General features: G+C 46.4%; 1 protein-coding gene and 1 long non-coding RNA gene across 2 annotated transcripts in view; one reads left to right on the top strand and one right to left on the bottom strand.

The window, feature by feature from the left end:
* The first annotated feature begins 8,871 nt into the window (after window positions 1-8,871).
* On the top strand, window positions 8,872-14,376 carry LOC149855903 (uncharacterized). Its single transcript, XR_016438515.1, has 3 exons — window positions 8,872-8,985; window positions 9,723-9,774; window positions 11,061-14,376. It is a non-coding gene; the product is annotated as an uncharacterized LOC149855903 (long non-coding RNA).
* Window positions 8,980-14,716, bottom strand: part of LOC149855902 (uncharacterized) — a 60,303-nt gene continuing 54,566 nt past the window's right edge. Inside the window, exons 4-5 of the mRNA XM_090022301.1 lie at window positions 14,234-14,316; window positions 8,980-9,582 (exon numbers count right to left, since the gene is read on the bottom strand). Coding sequence (XP_089878427.1) covers window positions 9,503-9,582; window positions 14,234-14,316 — 163 coding nt within the window. The 3' untranslated portion in view covers window positions 8,980-9,502. The remainder of the gene's footprint in view (window positions 9,583-14,233; window positions 14,317-14,716) is intronic.

Raw genomic sequence — 14,716 nt, 5'->3', positions numbered from 1 at the left:
GGGCTTCCTGAGGAAACAGGAGACCCAACTCTAGCAGCTGCTCCAATGGACATTTAATAAAAGTACTTAATGATTCTTTAGAGGAAGCTTTGGAACCCCGTTCTTGGGGCTCTAGTGGTAGTGCCGTCTACACAAAGTCATAGACTTGCCTTCTTGCTTACCCAGTAAAGAATTGTAGTATAAAAAACCCCAAACAGCTTCCCCAGGAGAGACTGAGAGCTCCCCCCTCTATGATGTCCTGCAGCTGGGGATGAACACAGTCCCATCTCAGGCGTGGGAGGGAATTGAACCTGGTTTCTCTCCCCCTGGGTGAGTGCTCTAATGACTAGACTATTTTTGAAATGAGGAAGGGGGTGGTCTTCCTGTCCCCAGACTCTACTGTCTAACAGGGCTGGCTTACCTGCCTTCTTGACTGTGAGCTCAAAGTGGAGGAAGGCACCCCTACGCAGCTAGGAGTTAGACCCTCAAGGCCTGAACTTCTCAAGGGCTTGAGTAGCACCACCATCCCCAGCACTTCCTATTAGCTGGCCCTAGCAATGCGGATGGCTTCTGCGGATGCCATATTCAGGAACCGCGCTCTTCCCATGCATCCTAGAAGTTTGGGACTCAAGCCTGAGGTGGCTAGTGCCTAAAAGTCAGGTGGCTACCTCATCCCTTCTGTGGATCTGGTCCTGGGTAAACTTCTTTTAAAAAAAAGAGTCTTGTTTTTACAATGCCTTCAGCAAGGATCATCTCTCACTCTCTCAAACCAAATCTTCTCACTTCTCCTGTAGCCCTAAATTGTGGGCAGGCTGGATTTTAGTGCAAGGGTGCTGGCATGCTGTTTTAAGGTAATTGTGGCACTACCACTCACCCTCTCTACCAGGGAGAGGTGAGCAGGGGCTAGTGACCATGCAGCCATACAGATTATGAAGTTATCCAGCAGGAGGCTAGTGGCACCGCAGTCTATGCAAAACATTTGTATTTCAAGAAATGGAAAAGCAAACAAACACGATGCTAAACATTCCAGTCAAATATGTAGATGTGATGCATGAAAGACTGGAACAGACACGGGTAGGCAGAATGAATCAGCAGAATGGGTGGCAGCCTGGGGAAGGAAAGCCCCGTTTTATGTGTGCCACAACTGGAGAGAATTATGTAAGGATGCATTTTTAGTAGGATCCTACTCACCCTGTCAAAACAAGGTCTATATATTGATAACTAGGAAGGCCATGCTCAAAGTCATCTGGGCTCAGTTCAAGCCCCGGAGTGAATCTTTAATAGGCTAAAATAAAATTAAGTACACATTTCTCCTAGACCCGCCACCTGTATTCTACAGACTGCCCTGTCTCAAGCACGAGGTGTTAAGAGAAACTAGACATACAGTTGTCATCTCCTGAAAAGAAGAACACCCATTACCATTTAAAAGCTAGTTCTCCAAAGAGTTGGAAATTATCTTTGTGGAGATCAGTCAGTAACGGGAACAAAAAGATAAGAGATAATCTGGCTCTCTTATTTGATACTCAGAAAAAGACAGCACACCAGCAGGCAAGCCATTACATTTACCTTCTCTATTTGTATGTTAAATTCGGCTACCTCTCCCTGCTGAAGAGACTAGGCTGTACACAGCTGGTGACCTGATTGTTAACTTAACCTTTGTGCATCATCTTTCATGTACTGTAATTGCCGGAGGACAGTAGGACGCTTCCTATACTTATATTCGGTTCATACACTGTATCATCTCTGGAACCTACTTGGTAAAAATCAAGGTGGTTACAAGTCGCTAAACTTATCCTGTTTAATTAAACTTGTGACACTTCTAACACACATCCCAGTACATTTTCATGACCATTCCTCAGTCTGATGAAAGGAAAAGGCCTTTCCTGCTCTGTTTTTGCTACTGTGATGAAGAGTGGAATCGTGGAAGTTGTAGCATGCTGCTGGGCTGCCCCTCTGTAATAATGCTGCCCATAAAGGTTAAGCCTGCCACAGATGATTGTACCCAATGGCATTGCTTGGCTGGTTTTTGCAGCCTAATTGCCACTGCCCCCATAGCAATGAGGTAATGTCTCTGACTTCTGGGTCAGATAAACGCTACTCGTTTTATAACCGCTAGACATGTTACTGAAACAGATAGGAAACAACAAAAAAATCCCACGACCAGCAGAACATAAACTCTGCGAAGACTATTATTCCAATGCTCTTTCTTTTTTTTCCCCTGCTCATTGCTATTTATGGAATTACAGATCTTTGTTGGCCTTCTGCTAAGCAAGCCTTACTTTCCCAACATTTTCTTCTGAATTCTGAAAAATTCCAAACAATTCTTCTGGAGCACTGTGTTCAGTTTTGGGCTCCTGCCCGCTACATGAAGGATGTGGACAAACTGGAGACAGTCCAGAGGAAGGCAACAAAAATGGTGAGGGGGCTGGAGGACATGACTTACGAGAAGAGACTGAGGGAACTGGGCTTATTTAGTCTAGAGAAGAGGAGACTGAGAGGGGATGTAATAGTAGCCTTCAACTCCCTGCAAGGTGCTTTGAAAGAGGATGGAGCTGGACTGTTCTCAGTGGTGGCAGATGACAGAACAAGGAGCGACGGTCTCAAGTTGCAGCAAGGGAAGTTTAGGTTAGATGTAAAGAAGAAATTTCTCACTAGGAGGGTAGTAAAACACTGGAGCAGGTTACTCAGATTGTTTGTGGAGTCACCATCCTTTGAAGTTTTTAAGATCTAGCTAGACAAAGCCTTGGCTGGGATGATCTAGTTGGGGCTGGTCCTGCTTTGAGCAGGTGGTTGGCCTAGATGTGACCTCCTGAGGCCCCTGCCCACCCTCATTTTCTATGATTCTATTTCGAACTGATTTAAAATTTGGGCATCCATTCTGATTTTAAAAAAATGAAAGATGTCAGTAAATCCATGATGGGGAACGGGTATGGTCTGTATATCCTAATGCTATTGATTATTTGCCAATAGATTCCATGAAGCCCGGCAACTTTCAGATAGTGTTGCTGGAGACATGAAAATAACCAAGGCAAGAGTTTCAAGCGAAGGACTACTAACAACCCTAATTAAAGTTTAAGGGGTTGTAAATATACTTCCAAACACCAAGGACAAAGTACTAACCTGATTAAAGGCAATGGCAAAATTGTCATCAACTCTAGGAAGGCTAGGATTTCACCTACCTAGTCTCCACCCTTTAGTCCCATGACATCCAGAGCATCTTGCTGAGTAACACTACAGCTGTGAGGAAGACTTCGTGCTTCTTTTTGGAAACCAACTGTAACAGTGTAAGCAGACTGGGAATGTAGACTAGAGTAGTAATTCAAACCCTGACTCTAAATGTTATCTTGTCTTGCTTAATAGTTCATCTTAAGATCCACCTCAGTTTCCCGTTTTGGAAAATGTTAATAATACTTTTCTACAGTTGATAATGCTCTAAGATGAACCCTGTTTCTCCTAGATACCTGAGAGCTATATGTTGTTCCACCAATTGAAATGAGAAACTCAGTGGAACATAAAATAATAGCCTTTAGAAAAGAGACGTAGAATAAGCTAAATCAGTCCTGCTTTATCTTTAAAACAGTGCTTTTTATGCTATATGTTAACGACCTATTTTTTCTTTTTCTTTTTCTTTTTACTAAATACACTACTTTTTGTTGCAACCTTGAGTCTAGAAGATTTTGGGGATTCATGTTCAAAAGATTTTGAAAGGTAAAATGTACTGTGTTTTTTTTCTTGGTATTTGGTCAGCTACAGTAGCTTCTCAAAGTCCAATGTGTTAAAGAAAAAATATCAGGCTGCCTATAGATGTGCTGGTTTGCATTATAATTAGAACATATCGGAGCAGAGCAGACTCAGGGGGTGCTTTAACTAAGGCTCATGTCACAAGTCCCGGCCATTTTAAAATGCTGGTGTGGCTTAAGGGGCATACAAGCAGGGGTGATTTAATACACATGATGGAGAGTTGTTTTAATTAGTGGCTGTCAGGGAAGTGCTTGAACTAAAATGGCCCTTCCCCACCCCTGAGCACATGTATAGGCATGTGTAGTGTTTAGTTTCATTTTCAAATCAGTCCTTATCTTACTGCTATATGCTGTTCTCCAGTTGCAACACGTGATATTTCACATGTCATGCAAAAGTTGCTGAGTGGTTTTTGTTCTTTTCATTTCGTGCCAATTTGCCAGCCGTGTTCAATTTTTTTGTCCCCCCTCTCACCCACCATGTTAATTTGCATTGTTTGACACTTCACACCATGCTGCGTAAAAGCTGTTTGAGTAAGAAATGATCACACATGGTGGACCTTGTTTCATTACCTCCTTTCCCCACTCCCCAGAGTCCTTTTGCATGTATTTTGGTAGGAAGGGGAACTCTGGGCTTAGGTTATTTGATAACATTACCATTTGTCATATTTCTGTAACATAAGTGGTACTCTTCTATTCTTCTCATTATTTGGGGCTGTCCCATGTGCTAGAAACTAATTTTCCTACACATGGCACAGATGTGTTACTGATCCTTTTTCTCTTTCTGTAATGGAATATAACCAACTAATGTTTATAAAAGCCAACAACCCTAGAGAGAAAGTTTCATACTCTTGCCTGCATTGCTATATACAGTGAGTTTTTATTTTGATTTTTCAAGCATTGTTCATTATTAGTCATTTCCCTCATCAGGAAGATGTTGTGGGGTTGCCCACACAGAGACTGGTGTTCAACTTCAAAGTATGGCTCCAGCAATACAGTGGCAGTTCTGCCTTGCTTCTGTGCGGGTAAGCCATTATTGTGTGAGCTGTCACTTCTGGCTCAAGAAAATGGAGATGCTTCGCAGAGGTAAGAACCTTGTTATGAGAAAAAAATTAATGGATACCAACAAATGCAAATGCACATAAAAAGCCCACGGTTATTATACACGTTGACCATCATACCAAAACGCTGAAAAAGAAAATTCTAAAATAAGTAATCTCCAGCCCCATAAAGCTTCCTTTTTTCAATATCATGTCAAAATTGAAGAGGCTTTACGTAATGACGAAACATTTCTAAGGCCAAACTTCCCCTCCTTGAGTAATATCTTCCAATACACTTTAAAATGCCTCTTCTACTGCGAATCTAAATCCGTTGCACTTATTTTGCTCAGAAATGTATTCATGAGTGGGGCAAACATTTATTATACACGTTAATGCAATAGTAAGTAGTTATCTTAAGGAATTAGCTTTCCCCAACAGACCCAGCAAGGAGGCCACATCGGATTCTAGAAGGAAACCAAAAGGTCAAACTCTTCAAATGTCCTTCCTATATTCTTTTAACAAGGGAAACCCACCCATGCAAAGCCTGGTTGTAATACTCGAATCATTATTTAGAATGGGAAAAAAGGCTCATTATCCCTTCTTTTAAACCCCTTTCATATTGTAATCATATGACAATGTTTAAATAGGTTAAAAAAAATCTCCCCTTTTGACATGGCAAATTATCCTATATGCTTTGGTTAAGATATGACCAAGGCATTGGCTTATTCCAATTGATCCTTGCTGCCTACCATCTTTCCCTCACTACTGACACACTGAATAAGAACACATTTAAAATATCCTACAGGACTGAAGCTTACAGAAGTTTTGCCCTGCACTGCCAGTGCTGCAGGAAACGTGATATATTCTTATTTTCCAGAAGACAAAACAGAACTCTGCTTCAAAACTTTTATGGGGGGTATGTTTAAAATATTTAAACGAAATAAACAGGGAGGGGAAGTAAAGATGTTTATATAATTTTTGGACAATGAGCAGATGAAAAAAAAAGACGATTGTGCAGCAGTGTTACAGTGTAATTTTCTACCGAACCAAGTTAACGCAGCAACAAGGTAAATATCAATGTCTAGTCTAGATGATATGAAATGGATGCCTCTGCATTCATTGCCATATTGCAGTATGGAACAAAAATTGGACTAGTTATTGTTCAACCCCTTAAGGTAAGACCTCTGCCCCTGCGACCTGAGGACCCGATCCTGATGACCGTTCCATTCTTGCTGAGCCTTGGAAAATTCAATCATTTTTCAGATAGGTGCAGCACTGCTGTGGCATATAATGAATTGCTGGAGAGAAGCCTAAGTAGCAGAACTTTTAGCAGTAAGATTTTTTTTAAACACTGGGTAATGCACTATGTGAATGTTGGTTTCTGAGCAACTGAGTTCTAACTCCATTTTTATTTTATGTCAGCAGTAAAATGTGACCATGTGTGTAGTTCAAGTGGTAATAATATTTGAATATTATGCAAGTGCATTCTCAGGGCATTGGAAAAGAACAAGGTCCCATTTGTTCATCTCCTGCCAAGGTCTTCATCAAATTTAGGATGAATTTGCTTAACCACAGGTGGCCTAAAACATTTTGAAATGTTCTTTAAAATGCCAGACCTTCTACAGAACCCGTCAAGCTCTGTTAGCAGAGTGCTATGAATTCAATGCCAATCTTGTTTGCCATTTGACATACGATGTACATTCACACAGCTGGTCATTTGATGTATAGGTTGGTTTAGCAAAGTTGTAACGTGACATTTCCTTTCCCAGACCTTTTTAGTGAGACCATCAGAGAATGGTTTAGCTCATTAATATTCTACTGTTGTTGTTTTTTTGTTTTTTGTTTTTTTACAGCTGATACTAACAGCTCCGTTAACGAGAACTCTATTTAAAGCTCAGGTGGTCCATTCTTATTTGAAGCTGCGGCTACCTGGCTTCATTTTCCAACACAAGTCTACTTGACAAGAGGTCATCTGAAATCTGTTTGTGATTCTCTGCTACACAGGCTAACCACATCCTGACATAACACAAGTTGTTTCATAAACAGAGAGAACACGCAAACTCCCTGCCACTGTCAGCACGGCTCAGCTGCTTTGTCTGACTTTGAAGAGGGTTTGGCCCCCAGCGTTTTTCCAGATGCACCAGCTGCCCCGGGCTCCTCAGGGGAGCAGTGCGGCTTGGCCTGCCTTCTCGAACTGGTGTCACACAGAGCTCTTGCTCATGCAGGGCTTCTCACCCTTTTTCAGATGCGAGGCCGCCGTTGATAGATGCGAGGCACCCTGGATAGACTTGAGGCTCCCCTGATAGGCATGAGACAGCCTTGATAGACATAACCCCCCCCCCCATAGACTCGAATCGCCCTCGATGCTTGAGGTACCCCTTGTTAGATAGACGTGAGGTGCCCTTGATGGACGGGAGGCACGCTTGATGACTCGAGGCTCTCCTAGTAGAGGCAAGGTACTTTGATAGACACGAGGCCCCCTGATAGACCTGAGGTACCCTTGATGAACTAGAGCCCTCCCTCATAGATGTGACATACCCTTGATAGACTCAAAACTCCCAACAACTGTGAGGTACCCTTGACAGACGTGACATCCCCTGAGAGCTGTGAGACACCCTTGATAGACTCCAAGGCTCCTGGGAGATGCAAGCTGCCCAGATGGACTTGAGGTACCCTGGATAGACTCACAGCCCCACAATAGACTTGAGGCCTCCCGACCGACGTGAGCTACCCTTGCGAGACTTGAGGTCTATGTGAGGTAAATGTGAGGTACCTTTGATAGACTCAGCCGCCCTCACCCCCCCCATAGATGTGAGGCTCCCTTGATAAACATGACATCTCTCAACAGCTGTAAATTCCCCTTGATAGACTCCAGGCCCCTTCGTGGAGGCAAGGCCCCCTGATAGACCTGAGGTACCCTTGATAGGCTACTGCCCCCCACAGATGTGAGGTACCCTTGATAGACATGAAGCCCCCAATAGACTGGAGACCTCCCAACACATGCGAGATACCCTCGATAGACTTGAGTCCTCCTGACAGATGCGAACTCCCCTTGACAGACTTGAGGTCCCCCAACGGAGCTGAGGTACTCTTGATCGACTCAACACCTCCCGCCCCCCCCAATAGAGGTGAGGCCCCCTTGATCGACTCTTAGCTCCCCGATAGACTCGAGCCCTTCCGATAGATGAGAGGACCCCTTGAGAGACTCCAGACAGATGCGAGCTGCGGGCTTCCCGCGCTTTGCAGGCGCCGTTGCCCCGGGCGGCCCGCACCCTCCCCTCCCCCATGGCCGCGGGACTCGGCGGCGGCGCGGCGGGGCGGGGCGGGGCGGGCGCACGTGTCCCGCCGCCTGGCTCGGCCGCACGCGGCGTCTCACGCGGCTGGGATCTTCCCCGAGCTGTCACCCGCTCCCTGCTGCCGCCTCCGCCTCCGGCCGCTCCTCGCCCGCCGCGATCCCCGTGCAGGAGGCCCCTGCATGGCCCTGAGGAGAAAGCTGGATGCGGCTGGGTCGGGCTCGGCCCCGGCGGGGCGCTGCTGGGTTGTGAGGGGCTGGCAGGGATCTTGGTGCAGCCCCCGGCACCGGGCAGGGAAGAGAAGCGGGGGCAAGTGACCCCAGCGAGGCGGCCGTCCGGCCTGCCCGGGACGAGTTCCGGGGTAGGGGCTTGCACCACGTCTGGAGGGAGCTTCTGCCGCAGTGGGGACGCCCTGACCGGGACGTTTTTCCCACAGTTGAGCCTGAAATGATCTTTCAGGAGTTTGTGGCCGTTACCGCTAGTTTTCCCTAAAGGTGCCCTGGTGAACAGTTGTTCACTGAGCCCTTGATGTACGCCTCTGATGTAGTGGTAAGCTGCTACCAGGTCCCCTCTCAGCCTTGTTTTTTTCAGGCTGGAGAGTCCCAGGTCCCTCAGCCATTCCTCACGTGGCAAGCCACGCAAGTCTCTGATCATGCGGGTGGCTCTTCTCTGGACTCCCTCAAGCTTTACCAGTCCTTGTTAAAGTGCAGCGCCCATAACCCGACGCAGCACTCCTGCTGCGGTCTCCCGCTGCCAGTGGGAGAATCGCTGCCTTGGTTTTGCTGGAGATGCATCGATTGACCATGCACGGGGGCACCAGTGCAGGGCATGCACAGCACACGGTGCCGCCCCGACTGGCCCTATGCGTTGGCTCTGGCGCAATCCGATCCAGCCCACAGACCAGCCCAAACACCCTCATTTATCCCATGGGGCCGGGTGAGTTTGACACCCCTGTTCTACTGCGTATTCATTTGCATGGGCTTGGCAGCAAATGATATGTTGTGGGTGTGGTGCCCTTCATCGCAAAGGTTTCAGAAATCATTTACAATCTTTGCATGCCACAGTCATTTGCATCAGCTTGTCCACATGGGATGCGAGGGGCTGTACAGCTGGAAGTTCCTTATTTATTAATTTTATTTTGAATCACGCCTTGACTAACTAGACACTGGTGGTCCCATGATGATTCTGGCCACAAACTGAGATGAAAATATGTTGCCTTTGGAAATTCCAGCAGTAGTTTAATTTGGGCTCCATTTTTCTACTGCGGCTTGAACCAACAACGTTGGTTTTTTCCCTGCTGCCCCGGCTGTGTGGAAGGGGCTCCTTGTAAACAATGGCAAGAGCACCTCTCTTTCACTCTTCTGTTAACAGGCCTACAGAAAACTGATCTTACAACACTTTGTGCCCTCCCCAGCTTCTCTATTATATCCAGTTGATCTCTCTTGCCTTGCTTTTATACTGAAAGCAGGGACTTCTTGTGTGTAGTTGTCCAAAGTCTGGTACAACGGAGCTCCAAATACTTATTGTTCACACCTAGGACAAAAGAACATTATTAAGCTTGCAAAGTCTAGCCCTCAAAAGTTAGAAATGCTTGTGCCACCTTAATTTGGCTTTTCCTTGTGTACACACAGAATGGTTTTCTATTATGTGATAATATGCTGTGTTTTCCACAGGACCTCTGCTTCACTGAGTTCACTGAATAGCTGGCGTTCACGTAATGAGCAGGTATTTAGTATTTTGTTTTGTCCTCCTTTTCCAATGACTGGCCTGAGGCCTTATTATTAGTCAAGCACTGCTTGGAAGACAGAATTAGTAATGTTTTCCGAGTCTTTTCTACTATGCAGGGTTGGGAAACGTTAGACCGACTATGATTGGAAATAGCAAAGTAACTGATAGTAGCCATCTGTGTTGATCACTACTAGAAAATGTGCTGGGGGAGAGGGAAGGAGGGGAGTTCACTGGCTCCCATACCAGACTCTGAAGGAAAATTTGCTCTAGGGGGGACAGTATCCCCAAAGCTTGACCCCTTCTGCCCTCTCCCTTTTATGCAGTCCATGTCCCATGCCTGTATCTTCCCCACCTCTGGGTTCTTGCCCCACTCCTGTTCTCACCAAGCCAGTCCCTATGTCTGTTCCTTAGATTTTGCATCCCTTTCCTATTCTCTTTGCCCAACAAGGTCAAATCTTGCCCTCTGAAATCCTGTCCTGTTCTGTCCAAGACCTTTGCCTAGCCATTCTAGCACTTTTCATCCAGTTATAGGTTATGCCTTTAGACCAGGGATGGGCAAAATATGGCCAGCGGGCCAGATTCACCCTGCCAAGGGAGGTCCCTTGGTAACACCTAGCCCAGAGGCAGGGGGCAGCCCAGGTCATCGTGCATGCAGCTGGTCTTGCTGCCTACAGGCTGGGAAGAAGTGGCGGTCGGACTCGCTTCCGGGCAGCGGTGGTTCCTGCCGGCTGCCACCACCGGACCTGGCCCTGCTGCCCGGGTACCCTGGCTCATCTGCATGGGCAGGTGGGGAGTGGTGTTTGGAAGTGGGACAAGGCTGGGATCTTGAGGCGGTGCACTTGGGCACCTGCCTGCCTGTCCCGCTCCTGTATGCTGCTCCCCCAATCCCTGCTGTATCCTGGCCAAGTGCAGAGCACAGCCGTGATCCGCTGCCCACACGCCCCTGTGATGGGCACCGGTTCTGCAGCCAGGGCCACGTGGCCAGCTCTGCCCCAGCCCCGCGCTGTCACTTCCCTGTGATCCCAGGATCTCCCTGGAAACTGGCTGGGAACCACCTGGGCACGGCATGCAGCCAGGTGGATGGGATGGGGCTGCTTAGGGAGTTTTGGTGAGCTGCTGCATGGAGTATGGGGTTGGGGAGCGTGCTGACCCAGCCCACAACAGCTCATCCAAACTCTCTATGTGGCTCATGGGCCCAAGTAATTGCTTTAGACCTTTTGTTTAAATCTAACTCCTGTCTCTCCACATAGGTTCAGCTTTTGTTCCCTCTGTATTTGAATTAGGCATCTTTCTCCACCAAGCCAACTTGGCCTAGCAGGGAATCACTGAGAGCACAGAAGAAAGAAATTCCTGGCTTTCAGTTCAGGTGCCCAAACCCTGCCCAGACTGCAGCACCCAAGAGCTGCAATTACAGAAAGAAGTCTTGCTGAGTCCTGGGCTTGAACATGCCTAGTACACAGATAGTCTTTGGGGACCGTAGCAAGTCTCTACCAAGCCTGCGTGAACTGCAAGTTTTCAGAGACATATAATGTAACCAAGTTAAGGTGGATATTTGCAAGGCTGGCAAGAGAAATCTCCATGATATAAAAACCTGCGTTTATTCATCAAACAAATTTTCAATTCCCGTTTCAAAGCACAGTAGCACTAGAGCTTTCCAAAGAAAAATTTCCCAAAAGGCATAAAGACTGCTGGCCTCCCTTGTCCGGGACATCACCCAGAACAGTCAAGATGTCAAAGAAAGATATCCATACTAAGCAAATTCCCAAATTGACCCTTAAACTGGACGGTCCCTGGAGTGCTGCTAAAAGAAGTCTGTTCTCCAAAATGTGTGTGTTTGTGTGTGTCTTTCACCAACCAAAACAATTCCTCCTGCTGCAGATTTAAACAAGTGGTTAAGTGCAATATGAATTAATTATCTGAGGTGAGCTCAGAATTATCTGAGGTCAATTCATGTGTTTGAGGATAAACGAGAACTGTCCCAGAGGATATTGGATACAGTAGATCTTATTTTTGTACAGTGATAGCTTTCAAAATCATGCATAGAGCCATCTCTCTTCGATTTTCAGCTATGAGAAATATCCCCTCTTCAGGGAAAGTTGTACCCTTCAAAAGTCCTTACTTTAATGAACAGCACAGATTTGAATAGGAGAAATCATATGCCTTTTCTCTGTAGCATGTCTCATAATAAAATTAATCTGTCAGATAATCAGCTTACTAATAAAAAGCAAATAAACCAGGTGGGGTTCCCTTAAAAAAATCTGAATCAGAAAAAATATTTTTGAAATGACAAAACACTCTAATACTTTAAAAAACCTGGTTCATGCTGATTAGCTGATTGATGTATTTGTTGGGGAAAGCCAAGGAAATCCCTACATCTTCTAATTTCTTTTGTTTTCTAGCTTGATTGTTCATTATCTTTCACTGTGAAAGAATTTATTTGCTGCCTCCTCTACTATCTACTTTCTGCATTTCATAGATTTCATAGACATTAGGGCTGGAAGGGACCTCGGGAGATCATCGAGTCCAGCCCCCTGCCTAAAGAGCAGGAGGTTGATGTGTGGCTTGTCCCCTTCAGGAGTCACAGAAGTGAAATCCTGTGTCTGATCAAGTGCGTAGCAAGACTGTTTCTGTGTCTGTTTAAAAATGCAACTGCCTAATGGTACTGCGATAAAAAAAATGGGTGTGCTGCTGCAACAGCCTCCATTACACAAAACCAAATGCCTTCTGCCTGAGCAAATGATCTCTGAAAAATTCTGTGGCCTGCAGAAGTGCAGTCATCCTTGGAGGAGGCACAGAAGTGTTGAACGCCACATGGGAAGAGTATGGCTCTGGGCAGGTATCAAGTGGGATAGTACTGACAGTCTCTGCAGAGTTTATGCATTCCTTGCTGTGCTTGAAGGCTCCTGAGTATCCCTCTTTTGACAGCTACGCAGTATTGTACAAGAAATTCACTGAACACTGTCTTTGGCAGAAGTACTGGTTTACTGGGATCTGGAAAGACACAGGAAGCCCATAGGTTGTACTGGGTCATCCACACTGGCTGAGAAAATGGACAGTGTGGCAGGTGAAACCCACCATAAAACCTAACTAGTAAGTGATTAAATTGCTGGTGTGGATTTGAGACTCCAGGCAGGAAAAATAAGCAATAAGCTGAGCAGTTGCTCCTGCTGTAGCGACTGATAATTATCAGACCAACTTGAAGGTCCTGCATAAAGACGGGAATCCCCTCATTTGAAAGTCCTGGGTCATGAACCAAATAAGAACCTTCAATGCCAGGACAAAGAAGCCGGCAGTACAAAGCAGCCATTGTGCAAGATAGAAAGGATTAGATGGTTGGAATCAGGCTGTTCCTATCATACAGCAGGAACCAGAAGGGACCCTAGAAACTGAGCGGCCTACAATTAGGAGAAGAGCCTTGGAGTCTGATTTTATTTTACAAATAAAAAGGACCCCATAGCCCCGTGTGATGAGGACAAGAACCTTGTTTTGGTCCAGACAAATGCTCATTGAAGTCCAGGAAAGCCTTGCAGCTGGTTTAAATGGCTTTGAATCAAGACTGCTAAAACGATTTTGTAAAGGCTCCATTGTTCAGTGATGTATGTTAAGTAGGGCCTGGTTTAAATTGCGGGCTCAAGTCTCTAGTATCATGGCCCAAGCATGGAGGGGACTGCCATTTTCACACCCAGGCCCACTGATTGACTGAGAGGGCAGGTTTAGAGTCATCTGGCTGGCTGAGCCCAGCCCCCTTACCAGGCTGGGGGCAGGGATCAGGAGTGTCCAGCAGGGAGAGGTGGGGCCAAGAAAGTGTCCAAGCAAAATGCTGCAAATCTCACCCCCAGGTCATGGAGCACCCCCACTGGAAGGGATGGCGGGACAGACTCACCTGGCAGTGTGCCCAGCACCTGGCAGACCCTAGCCTAGCCAAACTTGTCTGGCAATGCAGTGCCCGCAGCCCGCAAACAACAAAGGGTTGCAAAGCGGGTCGGGGGATTGGAGCGTAGCGGGCAGGGAGCCACTGCCCCTCAGCCTCACTTACCCCTGCCCCGCCCCAGCCCCTGGCTCTGCTCTGCACACAGGAGCCCCACTGGGGCAGCGCTGAGCACTTCCATCCCCCTGCCTACCTAACCCACTGCTACCACTGGCTGGGGCAGAGGAGGGACAGGGACTGGGCACTGCACCGCAGCACCAGGGCTCTGTCTTGTTGCAACAAAATACCATGATACGGGAGTTCCCCACAAGTGGCCATATCATGGCATTTTGTTGCAAACCACGTTTAATTTTTTGATTTTCATGAAAAATGCAAAATAACAATTTAAACCAGGCCCTATATTTCAGGGATGCATACATTAGTTTACAAGATTACTTAGACATATTTAACATAACCTTCTGCTCCAGTAAGACGGCAATGTCAGTGCTGTGTGTTTTGACTTGGACACTCTGCTAGAAGCTGAGATACCTGTGAGAAAAGTGAACCAGCCTGCAGAGGACACTGCGCGTCTGAATGCCAGCACGAAGGATGTTGGTGAGCCCGTGGAAAACCTGCAGGAGAGAGACAGGGACAGAGAAGCCCATTTGCAAAGGGCGACAGAGGGAGCTGTGTCAGCCTACCCCTATAAATAAAAGTTTTGTCATTTGTATTTTTGAACTCTGCCCCCTCTCCATAATTTATCATTTGCATGATAGCCCTGCTCACTTGTCTTCACCTCAGCATTTAGCTAGCAGCAGGCGACGATTATCTCAGGGCAACTTTCTATTCCTTTGACATCTCTTAATTAAACTATGACATTCACTAAGCATGGAAGAGAAAAATGTTGGAGGGGGAAAAAAACCTCACTGCGCTGCACTCTCATTAGACTACCATATTTTTGAGACTTGGGTGCTATGAAAAGGAAAAATACAAAGGGTGTTTTAATGGGATTTAATAGAGGTGGCTTTGGTT

The sequence above is a fragment of the Crocodylus siamensis genome, chromosome 11, assembly GCF_052110815.1.
Source record: "Crocodylus siamensis isolate JL-2025a chromosome 11, ASM5211081v1, whole genome shotgun sequence".
Taxonomy (NCBI): Eukaryota; Metazoa; Chordata; order Crocodylia; family Crocodylidae; genus Crocodylus; species Crocodylus siamensis.
This window is presented reverse-complemented; position numbering and strand designations above follow the sequence as displayed.